This window comes from Cibotium barometz, chromosome 8 (assembly GCF_041138505.1).
Source record: "Cibotium barometz isolate CiBa-2024 chromosome 8, ASM4113850v1, whole genome shotgun sequence".
NCBI classification, from domain to species: Eukaryota; Viridiplantae; Streptophyta; class Polypodiopsida; order Cyatheales; family Cibotiaceae; genus Cibotium; species Cibotium barometz.
The window spans coordinates 59,544,891-59,562,206 of NC_141053.1; the positions used below are offsets into that span (position 1 = coordinate 59,544,891).

At 44.7% G+C, this 17,316-nt stretch overlaps 1 protein-coding gene across 4 annotated transcripts in view; it reads right to left on the reverse strand.

Moving 5' to 3' along the window:
* Positions 1–235: 235 nt before the first annotated feature.
* LOC147636496 (putative serine/threonine-protein kinase PBL7) overlaps positions 236–17,316 on the reverse strand; it is a 48,187-nt gene continuing 31,106 nt past the window's right edge. For all 4 annotated transcript variants that reach the window (XM_086801956.1, XM_086801955.1, XM_086801953.1 and 1 more), the window contains exon 6: positions 236–1,086. In XM_086801956.1, the coding sequence (XP_086658082.1) occupies positions 520–1,086 (567 nt within the window). In that variant the 3' untranslated portion in view covers positions 236–519. The remainder of the gene's footprint in view (positions 1,087–17,316) is intronic.

The window sequence follows — 17,316 nt, forward strand, 5'->3', positions numbered from 1 at the left end:
AATCGAAAATCTGTCTCAACCCCATCATCCATCAACCTATAGAAGCTTGATTAAAAGAAGCCTTGAAAGCACTAAATAAGTATCAATTGTGTCAGCTACATATTTAAATGCAATTTCTTAGTGCTACGTGAACAACTTGAAAAGCAGGTTTAACTCAGCTATTGATAGTGTGTACTGAATTGCCCATTGCACAAGACACAGAAATTGCATGCCATACTAGCAGCGCAAGTCAAACTAAACCAAAAGAGATGATGGCACATGCTTTTTTACCAATATTTTACAACGGCTTGTTTTTATCAAACAACCAGAAACAACATAATTTTAAGAATGTGACACCAAATCCAGCACTCCAATGATTTTTCCATTCCAGCGCCCCATGAGTACCTCAAAATTCGGACTCCCCTCAAAATGCCAAGCATTAATTGCCATTGCATGTAGACGGCTAAGCAGAGATTGCCCACTCTCGTAATACCAACACAACACTCCATCCCTTACATAAACCATGTCAGCGTGTTCTTATTAGGCTGCTTGGCCTGATGCCCTTTGGTCGGTTTCCCGTTCCCCTCTCAAACCTCCCCTCTTCTCCCTCCAAGTCTCCCCCCAAACCCTTGCTTCTGCAACAGCCTGCTCTCTCTCTTTACCCATAATTGGGGCTCTCCACACGGCATGCCTTGCACTACTTTGCATCTCAGCATCTCTCATATCATCTGTATCAGGATGAACATTAACTCCTCCACTTCGCGAATGCAAACTATCAGCATGATTGGAAGCTAGAGCTTGCTGCCGCTCAGCCTCTGCTGTAGGCTTAGGTGTTGGACCTAAAATGACCTTCACCTCCTCTGTTGCTGGATAGGGTGTCACCAAACAAGCCCTGTTGGGAGGCTGTGCAGGATCACAAGTTTGGGAGGCCAAAAAGTTTAGTGCCGTAACAACATCTGCAATCAAGGGCCTTGATGCAGCCTGCTCATGAAGACACATAGCTGCCACCGCTAGGGCTTGGAACAAGCCCCTCACAGGAAAATGACCTCGAAGCTTTGGGTCAGCCATTTGAGCAAACTTCCTTCTGTCTTTGAAAAGAGGGCGTGCCTGTCAAGACAACCATGCCACAGCCGTTATTAAATAATCACAACACATATCAACTGACCTACTTTTACAACTTCTAAAATTAGACGATCTGCAGAAACAGCACCATCATGAGCAACTGTTATAACTTTCTCCCACTATTTAGGAGATAATTAAATTTTGAAACAAGCGTGTTTTGCACAGCTGCACCACACAGTACCTACCGTACACATCCTGTTTGCATTGGCCCAAAAAGTACCCACTGTGGGTATAGAGTGTTGGACATGTCATCTCCAGCTCCCTTATACTCCATTTTATCCCCTTTTCATCCAGATATTTATCTGATATTTTTTAGGGATTTTTCCCATATTTCTTAGGCATTTTTATCATTTCATTCGATACATTAGATCTCTATTTGCTTCCGCTTCACATTCACATATTCTCACATGGTATCGAAGATCTTGTCCTTCCACAGATTAGCAAGAAGAGCTCTCCTCTCCTCCTTTGGCGGCTCCGTTTTGGAGATCTACTTCATCACACAAATCAGCAGAGTGCTGCTGGAGGAGAAACGCAGCAGAAAAATGCTGATTTGTGCAACGAAGCAGATCTCCAAAACACAACCGCCCAAGGAGCAAACGAGAACTCTTCTTGCTGTGGAAGCACAAGATCTCAGATACCATGTGAGAATATGTGAATGTGAAGCGGAAGCAAATAGAGATGTGCTGCTGTAGCCCTCCTGTTTTGGAGATCTACTTCATCGCACAAATCAGCATTTTTCTGCTGCATTAGCCTCTCCCTCCCTTACTTCATCGCGCATCGGTTTGGCTCCAGTCTTCACCCGTGTACCTTGATCTCCGGTAGGAGTACACTTTTATCTCTGGTAGTAGTACACTTTTACATCTTTCTTTCACCTCACCTAGCATCTAGGGAGGAGTGGGCCACCCCCCAGGGTACCTACTTGCAGCCTTTCTGCTGTAAATTCAAGAGGAGGATTCCATGGCTTCTACACCGACTGTCATCTCTTCATCCATTCCTCAACTTCCCAAGGAATCCATCTTAGATGGAACCAATTATCTTGATTGGGCACTCCAAATGAAAACTCTCCTTTGATATCATCGACTATGAGGTATTGTTTTTGATACTAATGCCTCTCCCGATGCTACTTCTCTTCAGGCTGAGATTGATGCCTGGGCTGACAAAGATGCAAGGGCTCATACCTTTATCTTCTTCAACATAAAACCCCCTATTGCTCGTCAATTTGATGGCAATGATGAGGAAACTGCAAAAGAATTGTGGGATACCATCCAGAGGAGGTATCACCGTGAGAACTTTGCTCAGAAGGTAGCCTTGAAGAATCAGCTCTCCAACCTGAAGATCGTCGATATTGCTAACATCATGGATTCTATTACGAATTCATAACCATTCAGAAGCAGTTGGTCTCTTTGGGGAGCAAAGCTATTGGCAAGGACTTTGTCAATCGCCTCCTCGCCAAATCGCCCAAAACTTTCTCTACTTTTGTGATACCAATCACTACTTCCTTCAACTCCTGATCTACATAAGATAGGGCCAAGAGAAAGAAGACCAACCAGGGTACGTTCGAGACCCTTCTTCAGGCTAAGAGCAAAAGCAAATGGCAGTCCTAGGTTTCCACAAGCAACAAAGGTGACCACAAATCTACCAGCAATCTCTCTCATAAAGAGCTTACTTGTCATTATTGTGGTCCCAAAGATCAATTGTCACAAGAAGAAGAGAGAAGGTGGTTTTGCTAAGAAACCCCCCAATCAAACCTCTTCATCCACCAACCAAACTCAAAAATCCTCTTCGACCACGGAGACTCTCTTCATCGGTATTGAGGAGCTTCCCTCTGACTCTCATGTTCCTTCCACCTCACGTATTACGGATTGGGTGGTTGATAGTGGGTGTAGTACTCACATAACTCCTGGCAAGACCATTCTTCATGACATTCGTCCCAGTTCTTCCACCATGTCCATTGGTGATGCTTCCAACTTGGAGGCCGCTTCGGTTGGTAATGCGCGACTTGACTCTTCCCCAGGCCAACCTTCTACCATTCCAGATGTACTTCATGTTCCCAAGCTCTCCAACAATCTCTTCTCAATTTTTCGGATTGCTGAGAAAGGATATAGTGTCTACTTCGACAGTTCTATCCTCGAGATCATCGACACCAACACCTTGCAAATTCTTGCTACAAGTATCCAGGAATGTGGTCTTCATCGGTTAAAGGACTTTGGGGGCTCTTTGACTAAGTCCCAATCTCATCTACTGTAACTTCTTCACAGCTATCATGCCTTGGTAGCTCGTGTGGATACGGATTTGTGGCATGCTCATCTGAATTATACTTCTTTGCAACTGCAGTCTTCCAGACAGATGGTCGAGGGTCTTCTGCCATTGAAACCCTCCAACTCCACTTATATGGCTTGTCTTCATGGCAAGCAACACAGAGATGCCTTTCCTCACGAGGCTACCCATTGGGCTTCTCATATTCTGGAGCTCATTCATATGGACCTTTTGTAACGGGAGGCGGACGCGTGTATTGGAATCGTATAAATGTGAACAAGATTCTGAGCACTTAACAATTGAGCATTACAACCACAAAGCTGAAAATGACAGTACACCACATAAAGGGGCCGATGATAGGCTGACCCCCCCCCCCCCTTTAGGTTATATTACCAAAAGAGTCTGCAAAGTACAAGATTATGGGTGCCTGGGGATTCACCACCAGCCTGCACCTGATTCTTCCAAATACATCATGTATGAATACATCTCAAACAAGAGAATCTGTAGGTACATCCGCCCTACACACAGGTACATCCGCCCTGCACAAGCCTCTTCACAGGTACATCCGCCCTGCACAAGAGTATCACAATCCTCACAGGTACTCCGCCCTGCACAGGATGTAAATGGATCTTTAGGCCCTGTTTCCACGCGAGAAACTGATCCAGAAACCTGTGTTCTCCGCGAGCAAGTGTTCCCAATGCTTGCCCTAAACACCTGTTACACCAGGAATCCTTGAGACACATCCATGCTCACATATTCCATTGCTGTCCGGCCTGTTTTATGCAATAACCAGTCCAAAACAGCAGCTTTCCATCGCGAGAAATCCACCTGTAAAGGGTCCTACAGCCCTGTGGAGGTCCCTAGAGCTGTCCTGTATTGTCCAAGTTGACTTTGGACACCTGTAACCAGCCCAAAACTCGCAATAACCAGAAAATACAGGTCTGAAATTTACCAACCAGCCCTTTAGAAGAGTGTGGGGATCATTATCCAAGCTTGTGTGAGTCCGGGAAGCAAGCAACCAGCCCTGTAGCAACTCCAAAAGCTTCAACCAGCTCTCCAATGTGTTGAGTTATGAATAAAACAACCCAAATGGTCTCTTGAAGGAGGCGCCTTTCTCCAGTGCCACCTATGGTGCTTGGTGGGTACACATACAGGCTGACAAGTGTCCCCATAAGGTGTCCAGGTAGGTGTCCAGCCCATAGTGCTCCATTTGTCCTGTTTGTATAAGTTTAGGTCCAACCAAATGGGAAATGGCCATAAGCTATCCGGACTTCATTAATTTTGGTCCAACCAAATGCGAACGCATTATAAGTTGTCCGGCCACTTATTAATAAGTGTGTACCTGCAAACCAATAAACTTTAGTAGTAAATGAAATAAGCTGTAAATTGAGTGTGGACGCACTTACCACCTGCAAAACCCATAAGCCCACAGTTTTAGGCCCAAGCAGGAGTGCACACACGTGTCCACAAGGTGCCCGGGCGTCCCCGGTCCCTCGGACTTCACAAGCCAAAATAACAAGCATTGTCCAGGCAGCAAGACAATGTCACACAAAGTAAAATAAAGTTATGGCATGCATCATTTATGCATTGTGCACATGTAAACTTGGAGAACCACCTATCATCATTCTTGTACTTGAAAATATTCCGCCTGCCATCATAACACACCATGTGTGCATGGCCGGAATCCACACGGGCACCGCCCGAAAGTCCACAAATGTCCTGCCATGTCCTTGGACTCATATGCATCCACTCATATGATCCATACACATGCCCAGGTATAATACATACATGCATCCGCATGTTTCTAGGCCTGACACGCATCCGCATGTCCCTAGAATATAGGGATTTGTGACATCCCCCCGGCTTCTAATCAGTTGACCGCAACTGAAAAGCCTCCAGATAGGCCTTCAAAAGATCTGGGTAATCCTCGAAGTAGGCCTCATCCATCCATTTCGCATTCAAAGCTGAATAATTCTTGAACTTCACAAGGTACCTACGAACAAGTTTGCCTCCCGCAAGCTTTCGTTCCTTGTGAAAAACAATCTGTTCAGGTTGAAGAATCTCTTCCAGCTCATCCACCTCGGGTGGGTCTTCCAAAACCGGCTCAAACGGTGTCGGTCCCACATAAGGCCTCAATAGGCTCACATGAAAAGCATTATGCATGTTCCAATGATCTGGGAGTACAAGCCGAAATGCAACATCATTGATCTTCTCCAAGATCTGAAAAGGTCCATAGTATCTGTTGGAAAGTTTAGGGTACTTTCCCTCTTTCCCTGGCCTCTTCCGAAGGCGTGCCTTTTCAAATTTCAGCAAGACCCAATCACCTTGTTTGAATTGTACATCCCTTCTATGCTTATCAGCTGCCTTTTTATTCTTGGTTTGAGACCTCTCTATGGCTGTCCGTACCTGTAGAAATGCAGTATCCAAGTCTCTGACATACTCATCTGCTGCAAAAATCTCATCCTTTGTACGAAGAATGGGTGGTAATACCACCTTGCCATAGATAATCTCAAAGGGTGCCTTGCCCGTAGAAGTATGTACCGTATTGTTGTAGGCAAACTCCACAAGTGGTAAATACTTCTCCCAATCCGATTTGCGGTCGGATACATAAGATTTCAGCAAGTCGAGGACGGCTGAATTTGCTATTTCACTTTGCCCATCTGTCTGTGGATGGTAAGCTGATGAGAAGTTCAGCTTTGTACCCATATTGTCAAACAATGCGCGCCAAAATAAACTTGTGGTTCTAGGATCTCTATCCCCCACAATAGATTTAGGCATGCCATGGTGTTTGAATATCTGTGCCAAAAACATCCTAGCCATATGATCTGGCTTTATTGTCTTGCGCACGGGAATGAAATGTGCCTGCTTACTAAACCTGTCAATAATGGTCCAAATAGCATCATTACCCTGTGGCGTCCTTGGCAAATCCATAATGAAATCCATAGCAATGCTTTCCCATGGTTCATTTGGTATAGGCAAAGGTTGAAGCAATCCAGGTGCTTTATGTCTGTCAAATTTGACCTTTTGACATACCATACATTCACGTACATATGCTTCAATATCCTTGCGAATATGTGGCCAAAAGAAATACCTCTCCAAAGCTTGTGCTGTGGCCAAAATGCCTCTATGACCTCCATATGGAGGAGCATGGCACTCATCCATAACCTTATGGCGAAGGTTCTTTACCACACACATACGATTTTGCATCATGAGATATCCATCTCTTATGACATAAGATGGGACAGCAATACCCTCTTGCAAATTAGCCCATACATGTGCAAAATCCTCATCCAGATGATAAGTATTACGCATATCCGAGAAGTCCTCATGGTATGCAACTGTAATAGCATGAACCTGTGGTCGTCTAGATAAGGCATCCGCCACCACATTCTTTTTCCCTGGAGTGTGCAAAATCTGAAAATGAAACATTGAGAGGAAATTTGCCCATCTCATATGCTTCTCTGAGAGCTTACTTTGAGTCAAAAAATATCTCAAACTTTGATGATCAGTTTTGACCATAAAATCAGCCCCTAAAAGATAGTGTTTCCAAATAGTAAGGGCATGAATTACAGCCAACAACTCCTTCTCATAAACCTGTAAATGAAGCTCTGCATGTTGCAAGCGTCTGCTCTCATAGGCAATGGCATGTCCTTCTTGATTCAAAACAGCCCCTATGCAGTCCCCACTTGCATCACATTCCACCACAAAAGGTTTATGTAAATCCGGAATAATGAGTACCGGTCCCGAGATGATTGCACTCTTCAACTTTTGAAAGGCATCTCTCTCTTCTTGTGTCCATTTAAAGATTGCTTTCTTCTTCGTTAAGTCATGTAACGGAGCGGCAATAAAAGCAAAATGCTTGACGAACCTCCTGTAGTAAGCACATAAACCAAGGAAGCTCCTCACTTCATGGACTGATTTCAGCTCTGGCCATTCTTGCATGGTTTGTATCTTTGCGGGATCCATGCGCACACCATCCTTTGATACAATGTGACCAAGATAGTGAATTTCTGGGAGGAAGAATTCACTCTTTTTTGCATTTATGTAGAGCTGATTTTCCTTAAGCTCTTTAAACACAATAGCCAGGTGCTCACGATGTTGGGCTTCATTCTTTGAGAATACAATAATGTCATCAAAGAATATACCTGTGAACTTTCTATGCTTTCTGAACACCCTGTCCATCATCCTGTTGAAGGTAGCGGGTGCATTTGTAAGGCCAAAAGGCACCACCAAAAACTCATAAAGACCAAAGGCTGTCCTGAATGTAGTCTTGTGTACATCTTGAGGTGCCACTCTCACTTGATGATACCCACTCTTGAGGTCTATTCGGCTGAAACATGCCGAACCTTCAAGCTTATCCAAGATGTCATCAATACGCAGAATGGGAAACCGATTCTTGGTGGTTATCTTATTGAGGGCACGGTAATCAACACACATCCTGTAAGTACCATCCTTCTTTTGAACAAGAAGTACCGGCGAGCAATATGGCGAGGAACTAGGTCGAATCAAACCCTTTTCCAAAAGTTCATTCACCTGTGCCATAATCTCTTCTTGTTGACTAGCACTCACCCTGTATGGTGGCCTATTAGGTGGAGAGCTACCGGGAATTAGATCTATGCAATGATCTTCCGGCCTCTCTGGTGGCAACCTTGCTGGCAAAGCATTTGCAAAACAATCTTTGAACTCATTCAAAAAGTTAAGCTTGTCCTGATCTAATGCAGTAACATCAACACTAGAATGTTCAATGGTATCACGTACAAAAACCAAGTAAGAACAAGCTGATTTCTTTATTGCCTTATTAATTTGTACATGGCTTACAAGAGGTATGGTACTTCCAGTAGTACCAGCATCTATAGAGTGCTCACGGCCTCTATGTACAAAGCTGATTTTCTTCTCTTTGTAAGCCTTAACAGGCTCTAAACGGTGATGCCAGGGCATCCCCAACAAAACATCACAACCTGTAAGAGGAGCCACTAAAAAGCTCTCATAGTCGAGGTAGTCCTGTATATGTACACGGAGCTTACCAATGACCGGAGTTACATCAACCTGTTTGCCCTCAAAGGCGGCATCTGCATTCATTTGCATTCCCATGTCTTCCACATTGAGACCTATGGCGGCAGCCATCTGTACGGATATAAAGTTATCTGTGGAAGCATCATCAAAAAGAAACAAAGCGGGTTGATCCTTCAATTTGTCCCAAGCCTTGCATATGACTCTACTCTTGGGCTCATGCCCTGTATTACCCTGCACATCGGGTACAACATTCACAAGAGGCTTTTGCACATTAGGCTCAGCGTTCTTAGGATTCTGTGGGCATTTAGGATATATATGATCTTTACTGCCACACTTAAAGCATTTTCCAGCCTTCCTGTACTCTTCCAATTGCTGTTTTGAGAGCCCAAAATTGTGGCGTTTACCCCCCGGCTTCTTTTCGGAGTCATCCTTTGCATCTCGGCCATCTTTGGGAGCATTCTTAGGTGGCTGTCCACCCTTTTTCTGGTCATAACCAGCCCTGAATTTGCTCTTGTTTTGACCTGCAAATGGCTTATTTGTGGGTGCTTTTATGTGCAAGTTCTCCGCAATCATGGCTGAGTGTATAAGCTCTTGTATGGTCTTATTTGGGTACACTCCCAAGCTTTGTTGGATGATGTGATGGAGCCCCGATTCAAACTTTCTCTTCTTCTCGTCCTCTCCAATCTTCATGAAGGGAGTAACCTTGAGAAGGACTTTCCAAAACTTTGCTATGTATGAAGCAACGGACTCTCCCTCATCTTGGGACAACCAATCCCACTCCTTGCGTACATCCTTTGCAAAGTTTGGTGGTAAGAATTGATCATAAAACTGAATTTTGAAAGAAGACCAAGTTGGGGCAGCACTTCCATCAAGTATTTTTGCAAGCCACCAATCACTTGCCGTATCCTTGAGATGCATTCCCACATGCCTGAGCATAGACTTTTTCGAAAAGTCTTCATTGCAAAAAGCTATCTCAAACTGTCTAATGAAAGCAAGTGCTTTGGTAGAGTCCATCCGTCCCTGAAAGTTTTCAAACTTTACATCCTTGTCACCGGACTTGAACTCTCGAGGCTTCTTCCTTCTATATGCATCCCTATGTACATCCTGTTCATCTGCATGATGATGATGCCGCGATGAAGATTCACGATCCCTCTTCATTCTCTCTTGAGTCACACTCTCCAGATGAGTGGAAAGCTCAACACGAGAATGGACATGTCTTCTTGGAGCAAAGCGGGAATGAGTAGAGGATCCCTCATCCTTACTCTTCTCTTGACCTGCATCAAGCCTAGCACCAGGGACTCTTGTCCTTTCAGCATTTGGCACTTGCTGTGCTCTTTCTGCTTGTAGTGCATCATGTGCATCACCATGGGCAGCCATGAGGGGTGGCTTCTTGAAAGCCAAACTACCATCTGCTTCAGTGTATACATCACCCTTAACCATTAGGTATGCAAGTGCAAGCTCTCGGGGCTTCTCAACATCCATTTCCTTTGCAATTGCTTCAAAAGTGACTTCATGGACCGAAGCCTTTGCCATCGCAGCCAACACCCTTTGTACATCCGGGTCATTTTTCAATGACCTAAGCTCTTCGGTTTCAGCCCTATAGCGTCGCACTTGACGCCTCAAAGATTCCAAATCAGAATGCATAGTGTCATGAGTACCTGCATCTCCATAGACATCATTGCCTGCAGCATCTCTTGCATCCCTGTAACATGAAGTTCACGGTCCTGTGTGTTCTCCACATTGTCAGAAATGTGGCTGTCCATGACACTCAAATCAGCTCACCACTTATGATTCCAAGCCTCAGACCGTCTTCCAATGAGGGGAAAAAACTGAGCTCTGATACCAATGTAACGGGAGGCGGACGCGTGTATTGGAATCGTATAAATGTGAACAAGATTCTGAGCACTTAACAATTGAGCATTACAACCACAAAGCTGAAAATGACAGTACACCACATAAAGGGGCCGATGATAGGCTGACCCCCCCCTTTAGGTTATATTACCAAAAGAGTCTGCAAAGTACAAGATTATGGGTGCCTGGGGATTCACCACCAGCCTGCACCTGATTCTTCCAAATACATCATGTATGAATACATCTCAAACAAGAGAATCTGTAGGTACATCCGCCCTACACACAGGTACATCCGCCCTGCACAAGCCTCTTCACAGGTACATCCGCCCTGCACAAGAGTATCACAATCCTCACAGGTACTCCGCCCTGCACAGGATGTAAATGGATCTTTAGGCCCTGTTTCCACGCGAGAAACTGATCCAAAAACCTGTGTTCTCCGCGAGCAAGTGTTCCCAATGCTTGCCCTAAACACCTGTTACACCAGGAATCCTTGAGACACATCCATGCTCACATATTCCATTGCTGTCCGGCCTGTTTTATGCAATAACCAGTCCAAAACAGCAGCTTTCCATCGCGAGAAATCCACCTGTAAAGGGTCCTACAGCCCTGTGGAGGTCCCTAGAGCTGTCCTGTATTGTCCAAGTTGACTTTGGACACCTGTAACCAGCCCAAAACTCGCAATAACCAGAAAATACAGGTCTGAAATTTACCAACCAGCCCTTTAGAAGAGTGTGGGGATCATTATCCAAGCTTGTGTGAGTCCGGGAAGCAAGCAACCAGCCCTGTAGCAACTCCAAAAGCTTCAACCAGCTCTCCAATGTGTTGAGTTATGAATAAAACAGCCCAAATGGTCTCTTGAAGGAGGCGCCTTTCTCCAGTGCCACCTATGGTGCTTGGTGGGTACACATACAGGCTGACAAGTGTCCCCATAAGGTGTCCAGGTAGGTGTCCAGCCCATAGTGCTCCATTTGTCCTGTTTGTATAAGTTTAGGTCCAACCAAATGGAAAATGGCCATAAGCTATCCGGACTTCATTAATTTTGGTCCAACCAAATGCGAACGCATTATGAGTTGTCCGGCCACTTATTAATAAGTGTGTACCTGCAAACCAATAAACTTTAGTAGTAAATGAAATAAGCTGTAAATTGAGTGTGGACGCACTTACCACCTGCAAAACCCATAAGCCCACAGTTTTAGGCCCAAGCAGGAGTGCACACACGTGTCCACAAGGTGCCCGGGCGTCCCCGGTCCCTCGGACTTCACAAGCCAAAATAACAAGCATTGTCCAGGCAGCAAGACAATGTCACACAAAGTAAAATAAAGTTATGGCATGCATCATTTATGCATTGTGCACATGTAAACTTGGAGAACCACCTATCATCATTCTTGTACTTGAAAATATTCCACCTGCCATCATAACACACCATGTGTGCATGGCCGGAATCCACACGGGCACCGCCCGAAAGTCCACAAATGTCCTGCCATGTCCTTGGACTCATATGCATCCACTCATATGATCCATACACATGCCCAGGTATAATACATACATGCATCCGCATGTTTCTAGGCCTGACACGCATCCGCATGTCCCTAGAATATAGGGATTTGTGACATCCCCCCGGCTTCTAATCAGTTGACCGCAACTGAAAAGCCTCCAGATAGGCCTTCAAAAGATCTGGGTAATCCTCGAAGTAGGCCTCATCCATCCATTTCGCATTCAAAGCTGAATAATTCTTGAACTTCACAAGGTACCTACGAACAAGTTTGCCTCCCGCAAGCTTTCGTTCCTTGTGAAAAACAATCTGTTCAGGTTGAAGAATCTCTTCCAGCTCATCCACCTCGGGTGGGTCTTCCAAAACCGGCTCAAACGGTGTCGGTCCCACATAAGGCCTCAATAGGCTCACATGAAAAGCATTATGCATGTTCCAATGATCTGGGAGTACAAGCCGAAATGCAACATCATTGATCTTCTCCAAGATCTGAAAAGGTCCATAGTATCTGTTGGAAAGTTTAGGGTACTTTCCCTCTTTCCCTGGCCTCTTCCGAAGGCGTGCCTTTTCAAATTTCAGCAAGACCCAATCACCTTGTTTGAATTGTACATCCCTTCTATGCTTATCAGCTGCCTTTTTATTCTTGGTTTGAGACCTCTCTATGGCTGTCCGTACCTGTAGAAATGCAGTATCCAAGTCTCTGACATACTCATCTGCTGCAAAAATCTCATCCTTTGTACGAAGAATGGGTGGTAATACCACCTTGCCATAGATAATCTCAAAGGGTGCCTTGCCCGTAGAAGTATGTACCGTATTGTTGTAGGCAAACTCCACAAGTGGTAAATACTTCTCCCAATCCGATTTGCGGTCGGATACATAAGATTTCAGCAAGTCGAGGACGGCTGAATTTGCTATTTCACTTTGCCCATCTGTCTGTGGATGGTAAGCTGATGAGAAGTTCAGCTTTGTACCCATATTGTCAAACAATGCGCGCCAAAATAAACTTGTGGTTCTAGGATCTCTATCCCCCACAATAGATTTAGGCATGCCATGGTGTTTGAATATCTGTGCCAAAAACATCCTAGCCATATGATCTGGCTTTATTGTCTTGCGCACGGGAATGAAATGTGCCTGCTTACTAAACCTGTCAATAATGGTCCAAATAGCATCATTACCCTGTGGCGTCCTTGGCAAATCCATAATGAAATCCATAGCAATGCTTTCCCATGGTTCATTTGGTATAGGCAAAGGTTGAAGCAATCCAGGTGCTTTATGTCTGTCAAATTTGACCTTTTGACATACCATACATTCACGTACATATGCTTCAATATCCTTGCGAATATGTGGCCAAAAGAAATACCTCTCCAAAGCTTGTGCTGTGGCCAAAATGCCTCTATGACCTCCATATGGAGGAGCATGGCACTCATCCATAACCTTATGGCGAAGGTTCTTTACCACACACATACGATTTTGCATCATGAGATATCCATCTCTTATGACATAAGATGGGACAGCAATACCCTCTTGCAAATTAGCCCATACATGTGCAAAATCCTCATCCAGATGATAAGTATTACGCATATCCGAGAAGTCCTCATGGTATGCAACTGTAATAGCATGAACCTGTGGTCGTCTAGATAAGGCATCCGCCACCACATTCTTTTTCCCTGGAGTGTGCAAAATCTGAAAATGAAACATTGAGAGGAAATTTGCCCATCTCATATGCTTCTCTGAGAGCTTACTTTGAGTCAAAAAATATCTCAAACTTTGATGATCAGTTTTGACCATAAAATCAGCCCCTAAAAGATAGTGTTTCCAAATAGTAAGGGCATGAATTACAGCCAACAACTCCTTCTCATAAACCTGTAAATGAAGCTCTGCATGTTGCAAGCGTCTGCTCTCATAGGCAATGGCATGTCCTTCTTGATTCAAAACAGCCCCTATGCAGTCCCCACTTGCATCACATTCCACCACAAAAGGTTTATGCAAATCCGGAATAATGAGTACCGGTCCCGAGATGATTGCACTCTTCAACTTTTGAAAGGCATCTCTCTCTTCTTGTGTCCATTTAAAGATTGCTTTCTTCTTCGTTAAGTCATGTAACGGAGCGGCAATAAAAGCAAAATGCTTGACGAACCTCCTGTAGTAAGCACATAAACCAAGGAAGCTCCTCACTTCATGGACTGATTTCAGCTCTGGCCATTCTTGCATGGTTTGTATCTTTGCGGGATCCATGCGCACACCATCCTTTGATACAATGTGACCAAGATAGTGAATTTCTGGGAGGAAGAATTCACTCTTTTTTGCATTTATGTAGAGCTGATTTTCCTTAAGCTCTTTAAACACAATAGCCAGGTGCTCACGATGTTGGGCTTCATTCTTTGAGAATACAATAATGTCATCAAAGAATATACCTGTGAACTTTCTATGCTTTCTGAACACCCTGTCCATCATCCTGTTGAAGGTAGCGGGTGCATTTGTAAGGCCAAAAGGCACCACCAAAAACTCATAAAGACCAAAGGCTGTCCTGAATGCAGTCTTGTGTACATCTTGAGGTGCCACTCTCACTTGATGATACCCACTCTTGAGGTCTATTCGGCTGAAACATGCCGAACCTTCAAGCTTATCCAAGATGTCATCAATATGCAGAATGGGAAACCGATTCTTGATGGTTATCTTATTGAGGGCACGGTAATCAACACACATCCTGTAAGTACCATCCTTCTTTTGAACAAGAAGTACCGGCGAGCAATATGGCAAGGAACTAGGCCGAATCAAACCCTTTTCCAAAAGTTCATTCACCTGTGCCATAATCTCTTCTTGTTGACTAGCACTCACCCTGTATGGTGGCCTATTAGGTGGAGAGCTACCGGGAATTAGATCTATGCAATGATCTTCCGGCCTCTCTGGTGGCAACCTTGCTGGCAAAGCATTTGCAAAACAATCTTTGAACTCATTCAAAAAGTTAAGCTTGTCCTGATCTAATGCAGTAACATCAACACTAGAATGTTCAATGGTATCACGTACAAAAACCAAGTAAGAACAAGCTGATTTCTTTATTGCCTTATTAATTTGTACATGGCTTACAAGAGGTATGGTACTTCCAGTAGTACCAGCATCTATAGAGTGCTCACGGCCTCTATGTACAAAGCTGATTTTCTTCTCTTTGTAAGCCTTAACAGGCTCTAAACGGTGATGCCAGGGCATCCCCAACAAAACATCACAACCTGTAAGAGGAGCCACTAAAAAGCTCTCATAGTCGAGGTAGTCCTGTATATGTACACGGAGCTTACCAATGACCGGAGTTACATCAACCTGTTTGCCCTCAAAGGCGGCATCTGCATTCATTTGCATTCCCATGTCTTCCACATTGAGACCTATCGCGGCAGCCATCTGTACGGATATAAAGTTATCTGTGGAAGCATCATCAAAAAGAAACAAAGCGGGTTGATCCTTCAATTTGCCCCAAGCCTTGCATATGACTCTACTCTTGGGCTCATGCCCTGTATTACCCTGCACATCGGGTACAACATTCACAAGAGGCTTTTGCACATTAGGCTCAGCATTCTTAGGATTCTGTGGGCATTTAGGATATATATGATCTTTACTGCCACACTTAAAGCATTTTCCAGCCTTCCTGTACTCTTCCAATTGCTGTTTTGAGAGCCCAAAATTGTGGCGTTTACCCCCCGGCTTCTTTTCGGAGTCATCCTTTGCATCTCGGCCGTCTTTGGGAGCATTCTTAGGTGGCTGTCCACCCTTTTTCTGGTCATAACCAGCCCTGAATTTGCTCTTGTTTTGACCTGCAAATGGCTTATTTGTGGGTGCTTTTATGTGCAAGTTCTCCGCAATCATGGCTGAGTGTATAAGCTCTTGTATGGTCTTATTTGGGTACACTCCCAAGCTTTGTTGGATGATGTGATGGAGCCCCGATTCAAACTTTCTCTTCTTCTCGTCCTCTCCAATCTTCATGAAGGGAGTAACCTTGAGAAGGACTTTCCAAAACTTTGCTATGTATGAAGCAACGGACTCTCCCTCATCTTGGGACAACCAATCCCACTCCTTGCGTACATCCTTTGCAAAGTTTGGTGGTAAGAATTGATCATAAAACTGAATTTTGAAAGAAGACCAAGTTGGGGCAGCACTTCCATCAAGTATTTTTGCAAGCCACCAATCACTTGCCGTATCCTTGAGATGCATTCCCACATGCCTGAGCATAGACTTTTCCGAAAAGTCTTCATTGCAAAAAGCTATCTCAAACTGTCTAATGAAAGCAAGTGCTTTGGTAGAGTCCATCCGTCCCTGAAAGTTTTCAAACTTTACATCCTTGTCACCGGACTTGAACTCTCGAGGCTTCTTCCTTCTATATGCATCCCTATGTACATCCTGTTCATCTGCATGATGATGATGCCGCGATGAAGATTCACGATCCCTCTTCATTCTCTCTTGAGTCACACTCTCCAGATGAGTGGAAAGCTCAACACGAGAACGGACATGTCTTCTTGGAGCAAAGCGGAAATGAGTAGAGGATCCCTCATCCTTACTCTTCTCTTGACCTGCATCAAGCCTAGCACCAGGGACTCTTGTCCTTTCAGCATTTGGCACTTGCTGTGCTCTTTCTGCTTGTAGTGCATCATGTGCATCACCATGGGCAGCCATGAGGGGTGGCTTCTTGAAAGCCAAACTACCATCTGCTTCAGTGTATACATCACCCTTAACCATTAGGTATGCAAGTGCAAGCTCTCGGGGCTTCTCAACATCCATTTCCTTTGCAATTGCTTCAAAAGTGACTTCATGGACCGAAGCCTTTGCCATCGCAGCCAACACCCTTTGTACATCCGGGTCATTTTTCAATGACCTAAGCTCTTCGGTTTCAGCCCTATAGCGTCGCACTTGACGCCTCAAAGATTCCAAATCAGAATGCATAGTGTCATGAGTACCTGCATCTCCATAGACATCATTGCCTGCAGCATCTCTTGCATCCCTGTAACATGAAGTTCACGGTCCTGTGTGTTCTCCACACTGTCAGAAATGTGGCTGTCCATGACACTTTAATCAGCTCACCACTTATGATTCCAAGCCTCAGACCGTTTTCCAATGAGGGGAAAAAACTGAGCTCTAATACCAATGTAACGGGAGGCGGACGCGTGTATTGGAATCGTATAAATGTGAACAAGATTCTGAGCACTTAACAATTGAGCATTACAACCACAAAGCTGAAAATGACAGTACACCACATAAAGGGGCCGATGATAGGCTGACCCCCCCCCTTTAGGTTATATTACCAAAAGAGTCTGCAAAGTACAAGATTATGGGTGCCTGGGGATTCACCACCAGCCTGCACCTGATTCTTCCAAATACATCATGTATGAATACATCTCAAACAAGAGAATCTGTAGGTACATCCGCCCTACACACAGGTACATCCGCCCTGCACAAGCCTCTTCACAGGTACATCCGCCCTGCACAAGAGTATCACAATCCTCACAGGTACTCCGCCCTGCACAGGATGTAAATGGATCTTTAGGCCCTGTTTCCACGCGAGAAACTGATCCAGAAACCTGTGTTCTCCGCGAGCAAGTGTTCCCAATGCTTGCCCTAAACAC